At 39.1% G+C, this 19,332-nt stretch overlaps 1 protein-coding gene across 1 annotated transcript in view; it reads right to left on the minus strand.

Moving 5' to 3' along the window:
* Positions 1-9,461, minus strand: part of eRF1 (eukaryotic release factor 1) — a 323,744-nt gene extending 314,283 nt beyond the window's left edge. Inside the window, exon 1 of the mRNA XM_090377890.1 lies at positions 8,879-9,461. Coding sequence (XP_090234016.1) covers positions 8,879-8,979 — 101 coding nt within the window. The 5' untranslated portion in view covers positions 8,980-9,461. The remainder of the gene's footprint in view (positions 1-8,878) is intronic.
* Positions 9,462-19,332: the final 9,871 nt, after the last annotated feature.

The raw sequence follows: 19,332 nt of genomic DNA on the forward strand, positions 1-19,332 counted from the left end.
ACAGGGAATATCAGAAAGGACATAAGCACAAGTACCACCTTTCAGGAAAAAGGAATCATAGAGAATAATTTGGGCATCTGAGATGAGCAGTAGCTGAATCAACCAATAAATGAGATTCTGTCAGAAAAAGTACATGGGGTTTGGCAAACTGCAAGTGGAAATGGACATCGTTGAGATTAGAATTGAGACCACGTATATTTGTGAAATGAATTAGGAAGTGCTTGGAAGGTTTAGACCTTTTCGCAGATAATCTTGCTCTATTAGTTTGACAATTCGTGGTGTATTCAATAGTAAGAAAAAGTGGGTGGTACATGCTGTATGAAGTAATGAAATTTTTGGATAGGGCTACATATGGTAAGAATATACCCAGATCCTTGACATGACGTGGCCTCGACAATGCTCCCCACATACACACTACTCGGACTCCCTCCAGTCACTATCTGGCAGAGTAGAGGTAGCAAGATTATACACTAGCTGATCCGGAAGCCTCCTAGAGAGTTACCAATAGGTTCGGTCCGGTGTACTAATTAGCAGCCGGCCTGCGAACACCGTTTTAGAGCTGTACCCTCGAAATGTAAGGAATAATGGATCTCGCCACGATGTTCATCATAACCTCAAAAGTCATCAATCATACTGCATGATGGAAGAGATAGGGAAGGGTTGACTGGAACTTAGCTCTAGAGACTAAACATGGGTTCCGCCACTTCAAGCCTCCAATAAGCAAAGTGGTAGTATTGCACCAGTTGATGAGAGTCATCTACCACCTAGTACTGCCTGGTAACATAGAGGGGCGGCATTCCTCCATGTGGTGTGGGTGGCACATCTCGACCTCTGCTTACGTTGGTTCACAACTGAGTGGTCACCCACCATGTACTTGTGCATGGAGGTTGTACCCAAGATTACTAACAGTCCCACCATCATGAAGGTGCGAGCAGAGGACTTGGCTGTCACAGACCGTCCGGACTTCGCCGAAATTGGGTCCACTTGACTTCAGTGTCACCCGAATATCAGTTCCATCGGCGTTTTAGACTCCCAGGTAGCAAGTACAGCTTGTCTGGAATATCTGAGAGAATGTCTGTGACAACCTCAAGGACCAAAAGAACTTTTAAAAACTGTTAAAAGAACTTTTTCCTTTTTTGATATCGAACATCAATAAATTTATTTATGGCCATGTTCTTAGCAGTATTAAACAGGGAACAGCAAGATGAGAAATCAGCATATGTCCTGCAAGATGGCTGCCTTCAAAACTTTCAAAATGCTTTCTCCTTTTTCCAAAAAAAAAAAAGATTGATAAGTTGGTTGTCCATCACACTTTGTTTTGCTGAGGGAACCAGCACCACCTAAAAACTATCAAGCTTGAAGTAAAAGCAAGCAAATGAGCTGACAGCCATCAGGGAAAGTAATCTGAAGGCAGAGTGACCAGGGGTCAAAAAAAAGTGAACAGGAACTTGGAAAGATCTTAGTTCAGGAAAAATGATAAAATCATCTTGCCCAGTGACTTATATTTTGGGGTTGTAAGATGGCAAAACACTGCAAACAGAGTCAAAGCAAACTGGTAGCTTTTCTATGAGGACAGCAAGTGTAGTATAAAAAAATAATTTGCCTAATCTGGTAAGACTCCTATTAGATGATGAAAAAACAAGTGGCAAGGTCAGCATGAAGTGAAGTTAATCAAAGGTTACAATTGCCAACACAAATTACAATATCAAGATTGCTTAGTGATTGAGATTAAACAGGAGCTGAGAAAAATAAACCAATAGGCACAATACATCACGACGAGGACAGGGTGCCACAAATGTGAATTCAGATGGCTAGAGCTTCTAGTTACGAAGTCTGATATTGATGGTGAGAAATGACAGGGTAAGCCATAAAGATGAACCAGTACACCACCCCCAATCAATTTATGAGATGTAGCAAGAAAATTAAAATTTGCAGCAAGAGTGCTTAAGTTACTTTTAGGTGTAAGCCACATCCCAGAAACTGCAATAAAACTGTAGTTATCAATGGCATGTAGATCCAGAAGTGTATCTTATTCTGGAGGCAACTAAAATTCTGGAAAAATGCTGACCTTACAGATTTATACACTTAGGATGAGGACACATGGTTATATCTCCTTACATTCCGTAGCCGAGTGGGTAGGAGCGGGAGTGCAGTAGCACACGCTCTTTGAGTAGACCGGGGTTCAAGCCCCTGACTGCTGAATACGGTCGATCTGCGAACCCGCACTGGACCAGCGTGGCAGATTATGGTCCATTTCCCTCAGCATGAATTGTTGAGGAGGATTCCATCCTGCAGTGGGCTGATAATGGCTGCACTTTACTTTTTTTTTACTTTACATTGATCTTTACTTATTTTGTAAATAAATTATTTTAAAAACCTGAGCATAATACCACTCAGGTTTTTAAAATAAACCTGAGTGGAATTATGCTCAGTGACCACAAAAACTAAAAGTCAGAATTAACTACTATTCAGCTAGGTTAGTCTTTTTCTATGTTAGCAAGGCTTACAGTAATATTACAGCTTTACAGTGAAACTTCCCTTTAACAGACAGCCATGGGGAACGAAAATGTGTCCGTTAGAGAGAAGTGTCCGCTAACAAGAAGTCTGAGGGAGAAAAAAAAAAAAAGAAAAATCGTTAAACGTTTAATGTAAAATTAAATTAAAATATATACAGATTTTGAACAATATTTTTGTAAATAATATACAATTACATACACAAGAGATAAAGAAAAATCGTTAAACGTTTAATGTAAAATTAAATTAAATTATATACAGATTTTGCACAATATTTTTGTAAATAATATACGTACAATTGTGATATGCATATTATGACTTTATCTTAAGAAAAATGCATACAGTAATCACTTATTTTCTTCTGCACCTTCTTCCGGCTGATAATTTTGTTTTCAACATTTGTTTGGAGTGAAGAAACCATCGAAAGTCCTTCAGTATCTTCTTCAGCGGCGAAAAACATTTTTAAACAATTGATTTGTATGAGCGCTTCTTCTATTTTCATAGGTGGTTCGTCGTTAATATGTTCTTCGACAGAATGACCTCCTTCCATTTCTTCATCCTCATGAGGAACTTCTTGAAAAATATTGATGATAATGTCGTTGATATCTAGAGCACCATCTTCTGTAGTGAGGTTTGAGTCTATATCTTTGTAGCCAGGGTCACTTGTAGCGGAAGTATCGTACATTATCAATAGATGTTGAAGTTCTCGTTCTTTTTGGTGCTCCACATTGCTGTTCACAACTTCAATTTTTGCGTTTGAGAAGCCAGACTTTACAAAACAGTTCACGACAGTTTGTTTTCTAATTGTGTTTACTGAAGAGGAAATCCACTGAATCGCATCTAGGATGCTGATTTTCTTTGCAAGGTCACTCACACATGTTACATCGTTCATGTTTGAAATGAGATGTCTTAAAACACGTTTTCTGTAGTGAAGTTAAAAATTTTTTATTATCCCTTGATCCAAGAGCTGACACTCTGCAGATGTGTTTGGTGGCAGAAAAATGATTTGAATGTTGGACAATTCAATGTGCGGGTGAGATGCAGCATTATCCATGAAAAGAATAATTTTTCAGTTTTGACGAATCATGTTTTGGTTAAAGTGACCTATCCATTCGCTCATGATATCTCGTGTCATCCACGCTTTTTTATTAGACTTCCAGTCAACATTCAAAAGATTCAACTTTATGCCCTTGAAACAACGAGGATTTTGTGGTTTTCCTATAACAAGAGGTTGTTCAAAGTCTCCCAGCATATTTGTACACAATAGTAAAGTCAAGCGTTCCTTAGAAATTTTTCCACCCTGGCACTTTTCGTTTTTTAGACTCATTGTTTTTTCAGGAAGAGCTTTAAAAAACAACCCTGTTTCGTCACAGTTGTAAATATCCTTAGATTCAAAATCACGACATAAATCTTCCAGTTTGACGGTCCACTCTGTTACAACCCCAGTATCAACAGATCCACCTTCACCACTTACGGTTTTCCAAGAAATTTTATGCCGAGTTCTGAACTTTTCTAGCCATCCCACAGAAGCTTTGAACTCATTTACTCCCATAGATTTCGCAACCTCCAAAGCCTTTTCCCTAATAATAGGCCCATTAATGGGAATTTTTTTAGCACGTGCACGACAAATTTGAAGTCCAACAGTTTTCGGGAATGATTTTTGAACCTGATCATTCCCGTGTTGCCAAAATTGTTTGAGCAGTTCATTTCTTTTCTTTAGGATGTCGCTTACCTGTGTCTTCCCGAGTTTGAATTTTGTAGCGAGACTGCGAACACTATTTTTTTGACGATCATACGCATTAATGAGTTCGACTTTATCTTTTAAAGTTAAATGTTTACGAGAAGACATTGTGCACTTCACAAGACACTGAACAAAACTGAAAACTGAAAAGACGAAAGGCCGACTATATTCTCCCCCCCATGCACACACCGAATTCATCAGAAGTTTTACACGTGCCTTAAAATTCTTGAAAAAGGGTTTAGAACCGCGATGTAAACCTTGATAAAATTCAGAGAATCAGAAATAGAAAATAAACACACGATTGAGGCAATACGTGGAAGAAACGTTCCTAGAAAAGGGGCCGTGAGCTCACCCGCTGTCCGTTATGGGGAGATCAAATTAAGTGCTAATCTAAACGAAACAGTGCAGATTGCCTGTCCGCGTCCGTTACAGAGAATGTCCGCTAGACAGAAGCTGCAAACAAGTTAAAACCAATGGAGGCGAGTTGGGGAATTTGAAAATGTCCATTGTAGAGAGATGTCTGTTAACGAGAGGTGTCCATTAGGAGAAGTTTCACTGTAGTTGTTTTGAAGGCTAAATACACAAGGCATAATGTGTTATGGGTTGAAATTAACTATATAATAGTGGTGTAAATGCACCATAGTTTATCAATAAATTTAACTACCTGAGTAGCGTAAAGGCATCGTTTGATTTCGAAGTAGTGCAATACCTGGTATCTCGTTGTGAAGATAGCCACAATGAGATAAAATCAAACAAGGCCTTCACACTACCTAGGTAGTTAAATTTATGGGTAAACTATGGTGTATTTACAACGTTATATATATATATATATATATATATTAGTTGTAAAATTGGTACAATTTTACCAGGTTCAAAAGCTGTGTATTAATTAAATGTACTAATCTGATTTTGACACTTATTATACTTAATGCTGGAGAAATATGCCACTACTGTCTATTCATAAAACAGTTCTAATTATCAAATGCAGATTTGATAGGACTAAAAAGGGGAGGGTAAATTAGCGCTAAATCATTTCCACCATAAAACAAAAGTGCATATTGTCTGTAAACTGAATGGGGAGGTCTAAGTAGTGTAAGCATAATAAACGTTATAAATTCAAATAATTAACATTTATAAATTTACTTGGTACCCAATTACTCTCTCACCTCAGACATTCCAAATTATTAGTGGCAGGCAGGTTTACCTCATCAGCTTATTTAATAAATCTTTCAATAATGCCATTCTGAACAAAATTGTTTTGAATAATTCTGTTCAATCAGATTCAAAACTTGACTTTTAATGATGCAAGCTTTATCATTTTTCATTTACATATCAGATAAAATATTACTGAATAAAATATTACCATATATATATATGATAACCTAAATACTTCATAGAATTTCATAAATGCATGTTTTATAAGCAAGTCTGTGGTGGCCATAATTATTTAAGCATATAAATCAAGAACCTGAATATTACAAGTGAAATTGCATATTTGATTAATCTGATCAGTTTTAAAACTCAGAAGAGTGATTTAAATATCTAAAAATATTACATTACAGTAATATTAGCATTGGAAAATGAATCATGTTTTGCTTTAATTCTCATGTCTTCAATGAATGATGAAAGTACATTCTTTGAATGTACTAAATGATAGTTCAATTTTGCTATAAAATTTACAATAAACTGAAGAAATCTGCTGCTAAATTTATGGAATTGTGAATCACAGAAAATATTTTACCATTTATAGCAGGATTGTCTTTTGTGCTACTTGCAAAAGAAAACATTCCATGCAGAATAAACAGGTCAGATTAACTACCATTTAAAAACAACTTTGTACACTGTGACAAAAGGATGGAAAAATTGCCTGATCACTTTTAACCACACCATATACACAAAAGAAGAGGAAAACAACTTATCAGGGGATTTATGTCATACCTTGGTAAGTAACAATATCCCTTTCAATAATTTAAGCAATCCAATTTTCAAACTATTTTTGAAAAAAAAAAAAAAAAAAAAATTAATGATATGATGGTATTATGGGTAATACCATCATAATATCATTAAGTTTGCCTGGTAAACTCATGAAGACATTGCAGAAAATCTGCTGGACATCTGCAAATGAAACAGCAAATGCTTGTGGTATTTACATTACACATTTAGTATGCAGAGCATTACATGGAGAAAACCTTGTCTACATCTACTTGCTTGTAAGATTCTTGAAAATTTGAATCACTTCACAATTGCCAGATTTGTGAATAGTGGTCAAAAAATTTACCCATGGCAAAAAAGTGCATTTTTGTTAGTGATAATGCTCTGCATATGAGCAAAGAAGTTCTACATTGCTGATTCTCTCCAAACCTAATCAACATTACCTGCTTTAGCCCATTTCCACAATAGAACTAGCGGAACTGAGTTCCCGCAGTCAAGCCACTATATTCAATTTAATTGCAATAAAACAATCTTTCATGTAGTAAGAATGTGTCACTTAATTTTCGAATGCAATGCTTTTTTAGAGATAACAGGCTAGTGAAGCAAAAGAGATTTGTTCGATGCATCTTTTGCCCTCGACCTAGCCTGTACACAGACTCAATTTTTATGTCCTAATGAACTTAACCGAACTAAATAAACCAGCCAGTTTCTCCATCATTCAAATCCTAAATGAACATTTCTACTACTAATCATTCCATTATACCCATCAGTAGTTACTGAGCCAGCAACAAGGATAAAATATCCAAAGAAAACTACTTGCATCTAGCTTATTCGACCCCAGTAATACTGATATTAATGAAATAATATGATTTTAATGAAATGATAAATTACTGCATTTCATTAAATAAATTTTAATGAAATGATAAAAGACGTTGCCATATAAGCCAATTTCACCACTCCAAAGACATCATTTTCTAATGTTTCTGCATGTTACATAATAAAGCAACGAACTATTCCAGTACCAAACTTTAGCATTGGTAGAGGCATATGATGCAAAAATGCAAACTTATACAGCATCAGCCAAAAAAAACGCTTTCCCATTTCACCCATCCGTTTGCACAAAATGTTTGTCTAGTTCTGCCCTGAATTTATTTAAGCTGTCCACTTCAACAACAGATGGAAGTTTGTTCCAGAAATCAACTACCCGCTGGCTGAAGGCAAATTTCCATACATCTGTTCTACAACTGTCTTTCCTCAATTTGAATTTATGTCCCCTAAGGCAATTTAATCTGCGCAAGAAGAATCCATCAGCATTAAGCTTGCTCAAACCATTCAAGGCCTTATACACCTCAATCAGATTACCTTGCAGGTGCCTAGTCTCCAGATACTGTAATTTGCATAACTTAGCCTTTCTTCTTAAGAGCAACCTTTTGTTCCATTCACTAATCTTGTTGCCCTTCTCTGTACTCGTTCCAGCAGCTCTACATCCTTCCTAAAATAAAGCTTCCAGACCTGTAACCAGTACTCAAGGTGTGGCCTTGACCATTGCCTTATACAAGGGGATAATCACCTCCTTATCCCTACTAGAAAAATTCCTATATATTATTGACAAGACACCATGAACTACTCTTGCAGACCATCTTGCACTGCTCAGAAAACTTTATATATATATATTTCTTTATATATGACTGCACAATTACTCCCAGGTCTTTTTCATTTTCTATCACACTAAGTGTAGTACCACATATTTGCTACATTTCTCTGGCGTTACTTCTACTCATATGCAGTACTTTACTTTTGTCAATGTTAAAGTTCAGTTTCCACCTCTCAGCCCATCTGCTCAACTTTTTTAGATCCTGTTGCAGTAGCGTACTATCATTAACAATCCTGCCAACCTTTGTATCGTAAAATAGAGGGGTTTGAACTGAGGAAGAAGAAAAGAACTTTGTTTAATGTTACCACAGGCTATCATAACCATTGGCCGAATTCAATTTACGTTAAACGCACAAAACAGAAGATGCTAACTGCAGCTGATGTTCAATTTGTTGCATGGTTACTCACTGATAAGTTTTCTTGACCAAACGTGTGTTTTTAAGAGGAGAGTTCTAAAATATAAAACAAATCAAAAACACACACATGCAATTAAAGTTTGATGGACAGAATAACTAATTAAAACTGTTCCTGATAAGCATTCATCAGCATGATTTTTCAGGGTTCCAACAAAAGTAACATTTCTAACATTCAAGGCCTATTTAAGCACTCTGTGCCAGGGGTTAGCCAAATGTGGGCGATGACCACCCGAATAACTAAGATAAATTCTGCTCCATTGCAGCTGGGCTGACCCATACCACCAAATTGGGCCCTGCTAAAATTGTTCTTAACTGCTTAATAATGTTTAAAGTATTATTTAGAGTATGCCAAGTACCTAAGGCATAATCCCCCCCTTACCAACCACAGTAGTGGGCGGGGGGTAGCGAAACAATTCGATGCAACCGACGATTTCGAAAGTTATGTCACTGCAATCTTCGAGTGTTCGATGAAATTTACAAATGATACTATTTCCGTTATTCTATTTTAATGTCTCAATGATGTATATGCCACTTTAGCACAGCAACAATTAATTCGAAGATGAAATAACATAGTAACCAACTTAAACAAACAAGAATTGAAACTACTGAAAGTTTTGCTTACCCTCTTGCTGCTTCCAAGCTTTTGATTAGTTTCTTAATTTTCCATATTTCTACATTTCTGTCCGCACTGGATTCTTCTAGGTTATAGCCTGTAGACGACATGGTATTTTAACAGTTTTATTTTTTATTTTTGTAAAGAATAGATTTTAAACAGCGGTATAAAAGTAAAAGGCGCGGTCAAATTAAACCTATACAACAAGTCTAATCATTTGCGAAGTCCCGCTGAAAACGAAGAATGCTCGGGGAAAATATCCGAAGCGTATAGCTTTGGTGCTTAACACTTTATTACGCACAACGTTGCACCACGTTGGCAACAGATGGGTGGAATGACGATTAGGGTTAACAAGAAACCAATTTTTTTATATGTAACTACACGCCGTTTTTAACAAACCGAAGTAAAAAAACTGGTATTCCAAAACGTTTCTTTAGTAGTCTAACTTTCGGATTGCATAAAAGATACCAATAAATGAAATAACGTAAGTCTATAGGCAAAAAAACACGCCACAGAATACTGCAGTGCATGGACGTAATCCAGTATTTCACTTCACATGCGGTACCCGCTACACAACGCGAACTGTCCAGCCGAACAAGAACAGAGAGTTCTGCAATCTTTAGCTGCGTTCTTAGTACAAAATCATGACGTCAAAATTTTCAAGATTTATTTATCATATTTCAAATACTTCTTATTTTTATATTGCGACTCAATTAATAATATAATTTGTATTTTTTAAGGAAATTTTTGTATTCTCACAAAATACGAAAATATGAATAAATTCATATACATTTTCTTTGGTAAAGAGGGAAAGAGGTGATTAACCGCGAAATGCACGTGCTGAACACAATTTTTTTTCCCATATTTTAATGATAATATAGTCTTATTATTTTCGCTAAAAAAATTATGAAAATATTGAGCACAAAAGTTGAAGAAGAACAGGAAAATTAATTTCGATAATATTCAGTTCAACAAACGGAACACTATTATTTAAAAGCAAAAACAAGATTAAATAAATCTCATGCTTTCTAAACTGATCACTCGATGAACAACTTAGTCCAGAGTAATTTGCTTATTTCTAAGTGTCTTCCATTTCTTCTTTAGGTTATCCTGACAGCTCGGAGTCCTTGTACAGCCAACCGTGATTATACTTTCTTGTAGCAATGGTATAAGAGGACTATATACAAATTGTCCGTTTGTTTATAGCATACAAACGGACAATTAAATTGAGAAGTATAATCCCAGGGTCTCCCATCTGGTGAGAATAGGCTTGGCAGACCCAGGGTCCTGAGCCGGATATCATCATTCTTCTCTCTCTCTCTCTCTCTCTCTCTCTCTCTCTTTCTCTCTCTCAGAGCAATTCAGGAATTTTTTTTTTTTTTTTTTTTTTGGCTGTTGCATAAGCCTCAGACTTCCTTCCAACATAATAATAATAATAATAATAATAATAATAATAATAATAATAATACGCGGGAACCGAGACGCATCTCCAGCAACTACTCCAGTTCACAGAAGAATTCAGCAATGATATTACGATGGAATTTGGTCTAGACAAATGCAAGACCCACGGATTGCGTCCGGGAAATTTAGTCACCCGAAACTATCAGCTCCAGAGTGGTAAAGAGATCGAAGCCATGGTAGAAGGAGAGGCCTACAAATACTTGGGGATGATGCAGGCCCAGCAGTTACAGAACAAGAAAATTAAAGCCTGGACGAAAAATACCATCAGAGACTCAGAAGCCTGGTAAAAGCAAAGCTGAACAGAGGGAATACAGTTAAAGCCATAACTACCTATGCAGCCCCGGTGCTAACATACTCCTTCGAGGTCATAGATTGAACTAACACCGAGATGAAGGATATCATGAAAAAGACAAGGGCAATGATGACAAGAGCCGCCAACACCACCAGCAATCTGCCGTGCAGAGACTGACAATTGCCCGGGAAGAAGGAGGAAGAGGCCTGATAGAACTCATTGAGTAACAGAAGCAGCGATAGCTAACCTGAAGGATTACTTCCAGAAACACGCAGCAGCACTCCACCAGGTTATAAGGAAGATAGACAAGTGGTATACCCACACAACCTAAGCGAACAGTCCTCCCGGAAACAGGAAGAACAAAAACTAAGCTAGTAAGATGGGCAGAGAAGACACTGCATGGCAGACACTACAATGATCTCCATCTAGAGCACATAGATAAAATTGCTTCCAATGCATGGCACTCGACAGGGACACTCTTCCCCGAGACTGAAGGGTTCATTCTTGCCATCCAAGACCAGGTACTCAACACCAGGAACTATAGAAAATACATCGCCAAGCAGCCCGGAATGTCCGATGACACATATCCACGATGCCATCTGGACTCAGAAACGATCCAACACTTCATTGCAGCATGCAAGGTAATCACCCAGACTGAGTACACGCATATACACGACCAGGTAGCGAGTATAATACATCATAAGCTAGCAAGGAAATACTAGTTAGTCGAAGAAAGTGTACCATACTACAAGCGAAACCCAGGTAGTAATAGAGACCCCAACCCACAAGCTGTACTGGGACCACGCCATAATAACAGAGAGGACGATCCCGCACAATAGACCGGACATAACCCCTGTAGACAAGAAGATAAAGGCTACCTATCTGATTAAATAGCGGTACCCAACACTGGGAACCTGCAGAAAACCCATGGGGAAATATCAGGAAGTACACGAACCTAAGACAGGAGATCAAAGAGATCTGGCATATGCAACAAGTAACGACCATCCCGATCGTCGTGTCAACCATATGTATGGTGGCAAAGACCCTACATAACAGCCTAGCAGCAATAGGTCTCCCAGCGAACACCTAAAAGGAACACCAGAAAACCACAATTCTGAACACCTGTAGGATACTCTAAGAGTTCCTGGACAAACGGTAACACCAGCCATAGCAACAACCACCCTGTGTACTTGGTAGCAATATCCGTCACGAGGTGGAACCCCCCCCCCCCAATCAGGGAGAAAATAATATAAGAGCAACAATAATAATAATAATCAGCATGAATCCTTCAGTCTCGGGGAAGAGAGGAAATCTTTCAGAGAGAGAGATGCCCTGAGCCCACTGTGGGTCTGTCTATGGTTCGCACAGCTGGTGTTGCAACGATGTTTAGAGTGTTCCCATAAAATACGGTTTCTACTTTGGATTATCAATTCCCTGGACTGTGACGACCATTTCAGTGGATGCAGCATAGCTTACTCTATCTGCAGGTAAAATTGTATCATTTTATTTGAAGTGGGAAGGCCATTTTACAAGCAAGTGAATATATCGTTGTATCTTCCCTTTGGAAACCCATGGTCGCCGTAGCGATAGTGTCACTGAGGCAGTAAAACCTGTAAACTGTGAAACTGACTGGGAGCGGAGTGAGTTCTCCCAGGAAACTTGTAAACTGGTCACCTCACATACGTCTTTATTTTAAATTCTAGCAGTTCATTTTTACCTTTTACCATGTTTATCGCCAGTCTCCTTTGTTCGCCACCATATTGTTTCACTTAGCGAACCTACGTTTTTCTAGTTGGCACTAAGAAGCTTCCTGCTAATTGGCTATAAATTCTAGCTGTTTTGAACAACTTCAAAAAAAAAAATACAAAGTATATATATATAAATAAATAAGGTAATAATGAATAAATAAATAAATAACAATAAATAAAATAGTAATAATAAACAACAATAAATAAAATAGTAATAATAAACAACAATAAATAAAATAGTAATAATTGTTTATTATTACTATTTTACTATTACTATTATTACTATTTTAAATAAAATAGTAATAATAAACAACAATAAAATTAAATAAAATATGTCAAAAATTGAATCTCAAACGGGAAACAGTACTCCTGTAGTTGTGCTATTGCGCCCTTCATGCAGAGAACGTCACACCTCGAGCAACGATGAATTACTTGAAAACACTTGCCCAAATTCAGCTCTGATTAAACGGTTCAACAACAAACCAGCTAAGTTAGGCACTGATGTTTCCTCGCAACGGGATTCAAATAATAGTAATATTACGGTTGATGAGGAGGTCGCGAGTGTGGACATCAATATGAACAACTCCACCCCTCCAGCTGAGCGAAAACGGCTAAAACCCAAAAAAAAAGTCAAGAAATCCACTAAAACCTGTTCTCCTTCAGCTGCCCTCTGGGAGAACCTAGAAGAAGAACTGAACTCCATGCAGTCCTAACTAGATAAGGACTGCTCTCACTTGGAGAAAATTATGATCCTCAGGTCCATGATGGAATGCTGCCTTCTCTTTGAAGGAAGTAGAGTAACCAAGCCAGCTGCCCAAAAAGTTACAGGCTGCTGGGGTGCCCTAGAGAAAATGTTACATGACTTAATACTACATAATGAACAACTAAGAGCAATCAATGAACAACTGAGGGAAACAAATTATACCCTGACAAAGGCCCTCAGCAGTCCAGCTCGGACCAGCCATAGCACTCAGAACTCTTTCCTCCCAGATCTCACAGCACAATCAAACCGCCAGACTCGGCCAGCACTTCTCCCTACACCTATCTCAGAATAAACTTATAATGCTATGGTACAGCGGCCAAAAATTAATGCCCATCCTCCCAATCACACTGCCTTACAACCAGCCAGTATTGGCTCCCACCTTATGGATGCACCGAATATCACGGTTAATGATTATCATCAGACCAAGAACCGGGAACCAAGTGAAATGCCACAGCGCCCTCGGTCTTATTCAGATGCGCTGAGGATCCAACCAATGGCAGATAAACTATTTGCCCCTCCCAATACCAGACAGAATAGAGAACAAAACTTAGTCATCCTTCGCGCGACCCAGGAAGGTTGCTTCACTTCAATCGAGGCTGACAAAGAGGTTCTTACTACCAACATGAAACCTCAAATGAAAACCATAAAAATTAAAAGCCTCAGAAAAATCCGTAATTCTGGGATCATCATTGAGACTGCTTCCAAAAAAGATGCAGAAAACATTATCCAAATCCCACAGAAAAATGAACTTGGTCTTAACGCTGAGATACCCAAACCAAAAGGCCCATCTATTGTAATCTTCGATGTCGAAAAAGAAATTTCCAAAGATGACTTCCTTGAGGAAATATACGGCAGGAACCTTGCTGATCATATCACTAGACATGAAATTCAAAGTGAACTTAAAGTCAAGTACTCGACCAAATCCAGATCGGGTTCTTGTTGCAATTCGGGAGTCGAACTGTCCCCGAAGATATGGAAAATATTATCCCAAAATCAATGAATATTTATTGGCAGGAGCTCTTGCCGGTTCAGGGAGCTCATACCTACCATCAAGTGCTTTAAATGCCTCCGATTCGGACACACATCCTATGTCTGTGCCAGACAGGACTTCACCTGTGGCCACTGTGCCGAAGGCGGACACCCCTACAACAATTGTCCAAACAAAAATCGAGCCCCTAACTGCGCCAACTGCAATGCAGCAAAAATGGATCACAATCACTGCGTCCGGGATGTCAAATGTCCAATCTATTTAAGGGTATCGAGAACCATCCAGAACAAAACCGACTATGGCTGCACACCATAATCGCCATTCCACCAACATCCTCAAGATTATCCAACTGAATGCCCAAAGAGCCAGAAATCTGGTGGAACAAATTAGAATGAAAATGGATGAAGAGAAATTGATATCCTCTGTGCTCAGGTGCCCTACACCCACAAGGGACGGGTACAGGGCTACCCTCGAGCATATAGGATCATTGAGACAACCACAGATACTCCATGGGCAGCCATCATTATTAGGAATACTACAATTACAGTCACAAAGATCGGCTCCTTAGGCATCCCCTTTGGTATTTGTGCACACATTATCCGCCAACAAGGCTCTCAGCACGTAGTTTCGTTGTACTGCCAACCACGAACTGATATTGCACCATACATTGAATATCTCCAGTCAGTCATAACTCTCTTATCTTCCAACAAAATACTAGTAACGCTGGATGCCAATTGTAGATCTCGCTTGTGGCATAGCCGGGTGGATGGCCACGTAGTTTCCCAGAATGGACAGCAATTAGAAGATTTCCTTTCATCTTCTCCATTTGAGCTCCTTAACCAATCACATCACCTTTCTACTTTCATCAATACCCTGTGGGAAAGCAATATTGACGTTACCCTCGCCACACGGTCCATAGCACAAAAGTTCTCATCATGGATGGTTCATGAGGCCTGGACCACGTCAGACCACAGGGCCATCTCCTTCCATCTATCTAGACAACTTGATAGTACTCCTCCCATATACCAAGATATCATCAGATACTCCACCAAAACAGCTGATTGGAATGCCTTCAAGATCAATATTAAATCAAAACTACAAATGGATACATCCCAACTAAACCATCTTGATCCACAGGAGCACCTCTCCCTCTTAACAATCACAATCCAACAAGCATGTGAGAGAACTATGAAAAAACTTCAAAAGCACCTAAAAGCAGTCCCTTGGTGGTGCAGGGCACTAGAAAACCTAAGGCGCCAAGTCCACACTGCACAAAAAGCCTTCCAGAGAGCAAGGCACTCCTGGCCTCCTGCTGAGGTACAGGCTCAACGGGAAGTATATAGAAGATATCGTAACGACTACACAAGCCTCATTCGACATAAAAAGAAAGTGTCTTGAAGAACCTTGTGACAACTATTGGTAACGCAGATCCTTTGGGGGTGGTTTATCGCATTGTTATGACCAAACTGCCCAGGGGAGAGATGTTAAATGCAACCCTGACTCCCGATGGCAATCCAACACATACATGGGCTGAATCCATGAATAATATTCTGAATGCCCTACTTCAGACTGATGAGAGTCCCATCAATGATGAACAAAAGCAAATTAAACAAGACAACCAGGTTTTCTCCAACAATAAAATAGAACCCCCTTTCACCTCTGAGGAAATCAACAAAGCACTTGACAGAACAGATATAAATGAATGCCCTGGTCATGATAATATTGAGGCTGAGGTCATTAAGAAAGCAGCAACACATCTCCCGAACCACCTATTAGCGCTGATCAACCACCTATTAGCCTTGCAAAAGGAATTTTCCCTGATTCTGGGAAACAGGCGGTGTTTCGACTCATCCTAAAAGGCCCAGATAAAGATCCTACTCTACCCAAATCTTACCGTCCCATTGCTCTTCTCCCGGTTTTGGGAAAGTTAATGGAGCGGCTGCTTCAATCCAGATTATCCACTTACTACCAGACAGCCAACTTAGACACTCCAAAGCAGTATGGCTTTAAGCCAGGATGTCCCACTGAAGACGCTATGAACAATCTCCTCAACACAGCAAAGTCAACTACAGAAAAATATCTACTGGCTATCTCCATTGACTTTGTGGTGCCTTCGATTCCATCTGGTGGCCCAGCATTTTCAGGAGATTACGTCAACTCAATATTCCACTCAACCTCTACCGCTGTCTCCAGAACTACCTCTTCAACCGCTCAGTAACCGTTCAAACAAATTTTCAGAAAACCTCCCGACCAGTTGTTAGAGGGTGTCCACAGGGCTCAGTTCTTGGGCCCTACTTCTGGTCTTAATACTAGATGAATTTCTTCTTATGGATCTAGGTCCTGTGGATTGCATGGCCTATGGATGATGTCATCCTCCTTATCAAAGCTGATTCTAGAACTCAGCTTGAGCAAATTGCCTCCCCTGCCTTAACGATCCTCCAAAATTGGGCAAACAACCACAAGTTAGTCATCTCTGGGGAAAAAACGAAGACTATCCTCCTCAAAGGATTTTTGGACATAAGAAGACCGCCCCAAATTAAAATCTCTGGGTAGACATTGCAACTCAAAACAGAACTAAAATATCTAGGAGTAACCTTCAACTCCCGATTAACATTCTTACCTCATCTTAATTACCTCGCCAATGAAATACGTCGTTATACTGCCATGATCGTAAAAATTAGCAGAGCAGACTGGTGTTTGAAGAGGAGGACTCTCATGCTACTTTAGAAAACCATCTTCTTACCAGCTGTGTGCTATGGTGCAGCCGTATGGTTCCCTCGTGCCATCATTGCACGTAATAAAGCAAAGCTACATCCAATTCAACGCAATATCCTACTCTCCGTGACTAGAGTTTGCCGCACAGTCAGTAATCCTGCCCTGCATGTCTTAGCAGGTACTCTTCCTCTGGACCTGGAGGTTATTCGTCGAGGCTTTGCATACCGCATAAAGAGAGGAATTCCCACCACCATTCTGGATATAACACTCGATCTAGCTAATGATCCAAAATACGAAATGAAACAGATTTACTCTAAGCTCTTCCAGCATTGGCAACGATCTTGGGAGCAAACAGCCAAAGGTGAAACAACTAAAAGATTTCTTCCACAAGTTATGATAACTGACCAAAACCTCCTCCGTGGTACTCACCAGGCCTTCACGTCTCGGTTTTTCTCACTGGTCATGGATCGTTTCGGGCCAAGCAGCATGCCCTGGGTCTCACCGATTCTCCTCTCTGCACATGTGGTGACAATGAAGGCTGGAATCACCTCATGTATTATTGCCCTCTTTATAATTTACCCAGAAGTTTCCTAATTACCAGAACTGGAAATATACCCAGTGGGCAGGGACATCTCTACATAATTGACGAAACCAACTACAAAGCTTTCACTACTTTTGCCCAGACTGTATTTGAAATGCGTCAAATTCACCTACAGCAAACTGTTCAGCGCACCCTCATCTTACAATGAAGCCAAAACTCAATTCACAGAACATATCCTGAATGGAATCAAAGATAACACCAACAGGATATTGATCTTTATCCTAACCTGACAGGAGTCTCTCGACGTTCACAAAGGAAGCTATCTGACAAACCCACCAACCCAAAAAAGGACTTTTCTACAGTAGACAGAAGAACTCCAATCAATCCTTGAGCTTCATGAATCCATGAAGCTCAAAGATTCAATCCATGTGCCTCCTCTCATCCCCTAAGAGAAGATTATCCAAGTCCTCTACCCAGTATGGGACACTGCCCATTGCCTACAAGTCACCATTGGCTTAAGAAGATTAAATTGCTGACACTGGGCTCTTGACCAATGTGGGACCCACTCACTTGCTGGCAGCTCTTCTCTTCGAGGTGTAGGACAATACTGATTTTCCTACTTGTGTAGGAACTCACATTAATATTCCTCTGGGAGTGGGAGTGGCATTTGACTTATCAAATGCAGAATCATGCTATTAGGCAACCTGATTTTGTGGGTCAGTTGACCTCACAATCTTTTCTCTTCTTCCTGAGGTAGGGCGGGCTCCCCAAAAGGGTAGGCTCCGCCAAAGGGGAGCCTACCCTACCTCGCTCTCTTTCTTCTGCTTACCTTCTTTCTTCTCAAACTCTCACCCCCTCTCCTATTTCAAAAAAAAAGAAAAAAAATTATTATTATATATATTTTTTATTTTTTATTTATTTTTATATATATATATTTTTTATTATTATTTTTATTTAATTATTTATTTATTATTATTTTTTAATTATTATTTTATTTTTTTTATTTTTTATTATTATTATTTTTTAATTTTTATTTTATCTTTATTTTTTATCTTATTTTATTTATTATTATTATTTTTTAATTTATTTTATTATTATTATTTTTAATTAATTAATTTATTTTTTATTTTTTTTGCCCTCCCTGGGAAGCTCAGGCTAACCCCGGGTCGACCAGCCGGAGTTCTCTTCCCACTTACTTGGTCCGGCTCCCAGTTCCAGTGACAGTAACTAGCGGTCTGTGGTGTTTCACAGATCCTAGGCTAAGCGACCAGATGAACAACATAACCCGCACTAAGCAAACATGAACATACACTAACATATGCTATCTGGCCTTGACAGTACTGTTCTACTTCACAAGAGATTCAAATGCGGAGTTGTGCGAAAGCACCGGTGCCGCCTGTCAAAAAATACTATGTCACTATGTGGGTCTGTCTAGCAATTTAACTGGTATTCACCATGGTCAACAGCAGCAAGTACGGATATAACCTCAAAGAAGGATGGAAGAACCTGTACACCCGATGTACACAGTCGATATGAAGCTCTACGTGGGAACTGAGAAGCAACTCCAGCAACTACTGCAGATCACCGAAGAATTCAACAATTATATTAAGGCGGAATTTGGTCGAGACAAATGCAAGAAACACAAATTGCACGAGGGAAAATTAGTTAACCGAAACTACCAGCTGAAGACTAGTAAACAGATCGAAGCTATGTGAGAGGGAGAGGCCTACATATACTTGGGGATGATGCAGGCTCAGCAATTATAGCACAAGGAAATTAAGGCCTGCCTGACCGAAAAATACCATCAGATACTCAGAAGCATGCGTAAAGCAAAGCAGAACAGAGGGAACACAGTTAAAGCCATAAACACCTATGCAGCCCCGGTGCTAAGTGTAAGTAAGTGTAAGTGTGTGTTGTTGTCTTACGGCACCAGGGGTTTCCCCCATCTCCGCGTT

This window comes from Mastigoproctus giganteus, chromosome 7, assembly GCF_048544385.1.
Source record: "Mastigoproctus giganteus isolate SK-2022 chromosome 7, ASM4854438v1, whole genome shotgun sequence".
NCBI lineage: Eukaryota > Metazoa > Arthropoda > Arachnida > Uropygi > Thelyphonidae > Mastigoproctus > Mastigoproctus giganteus.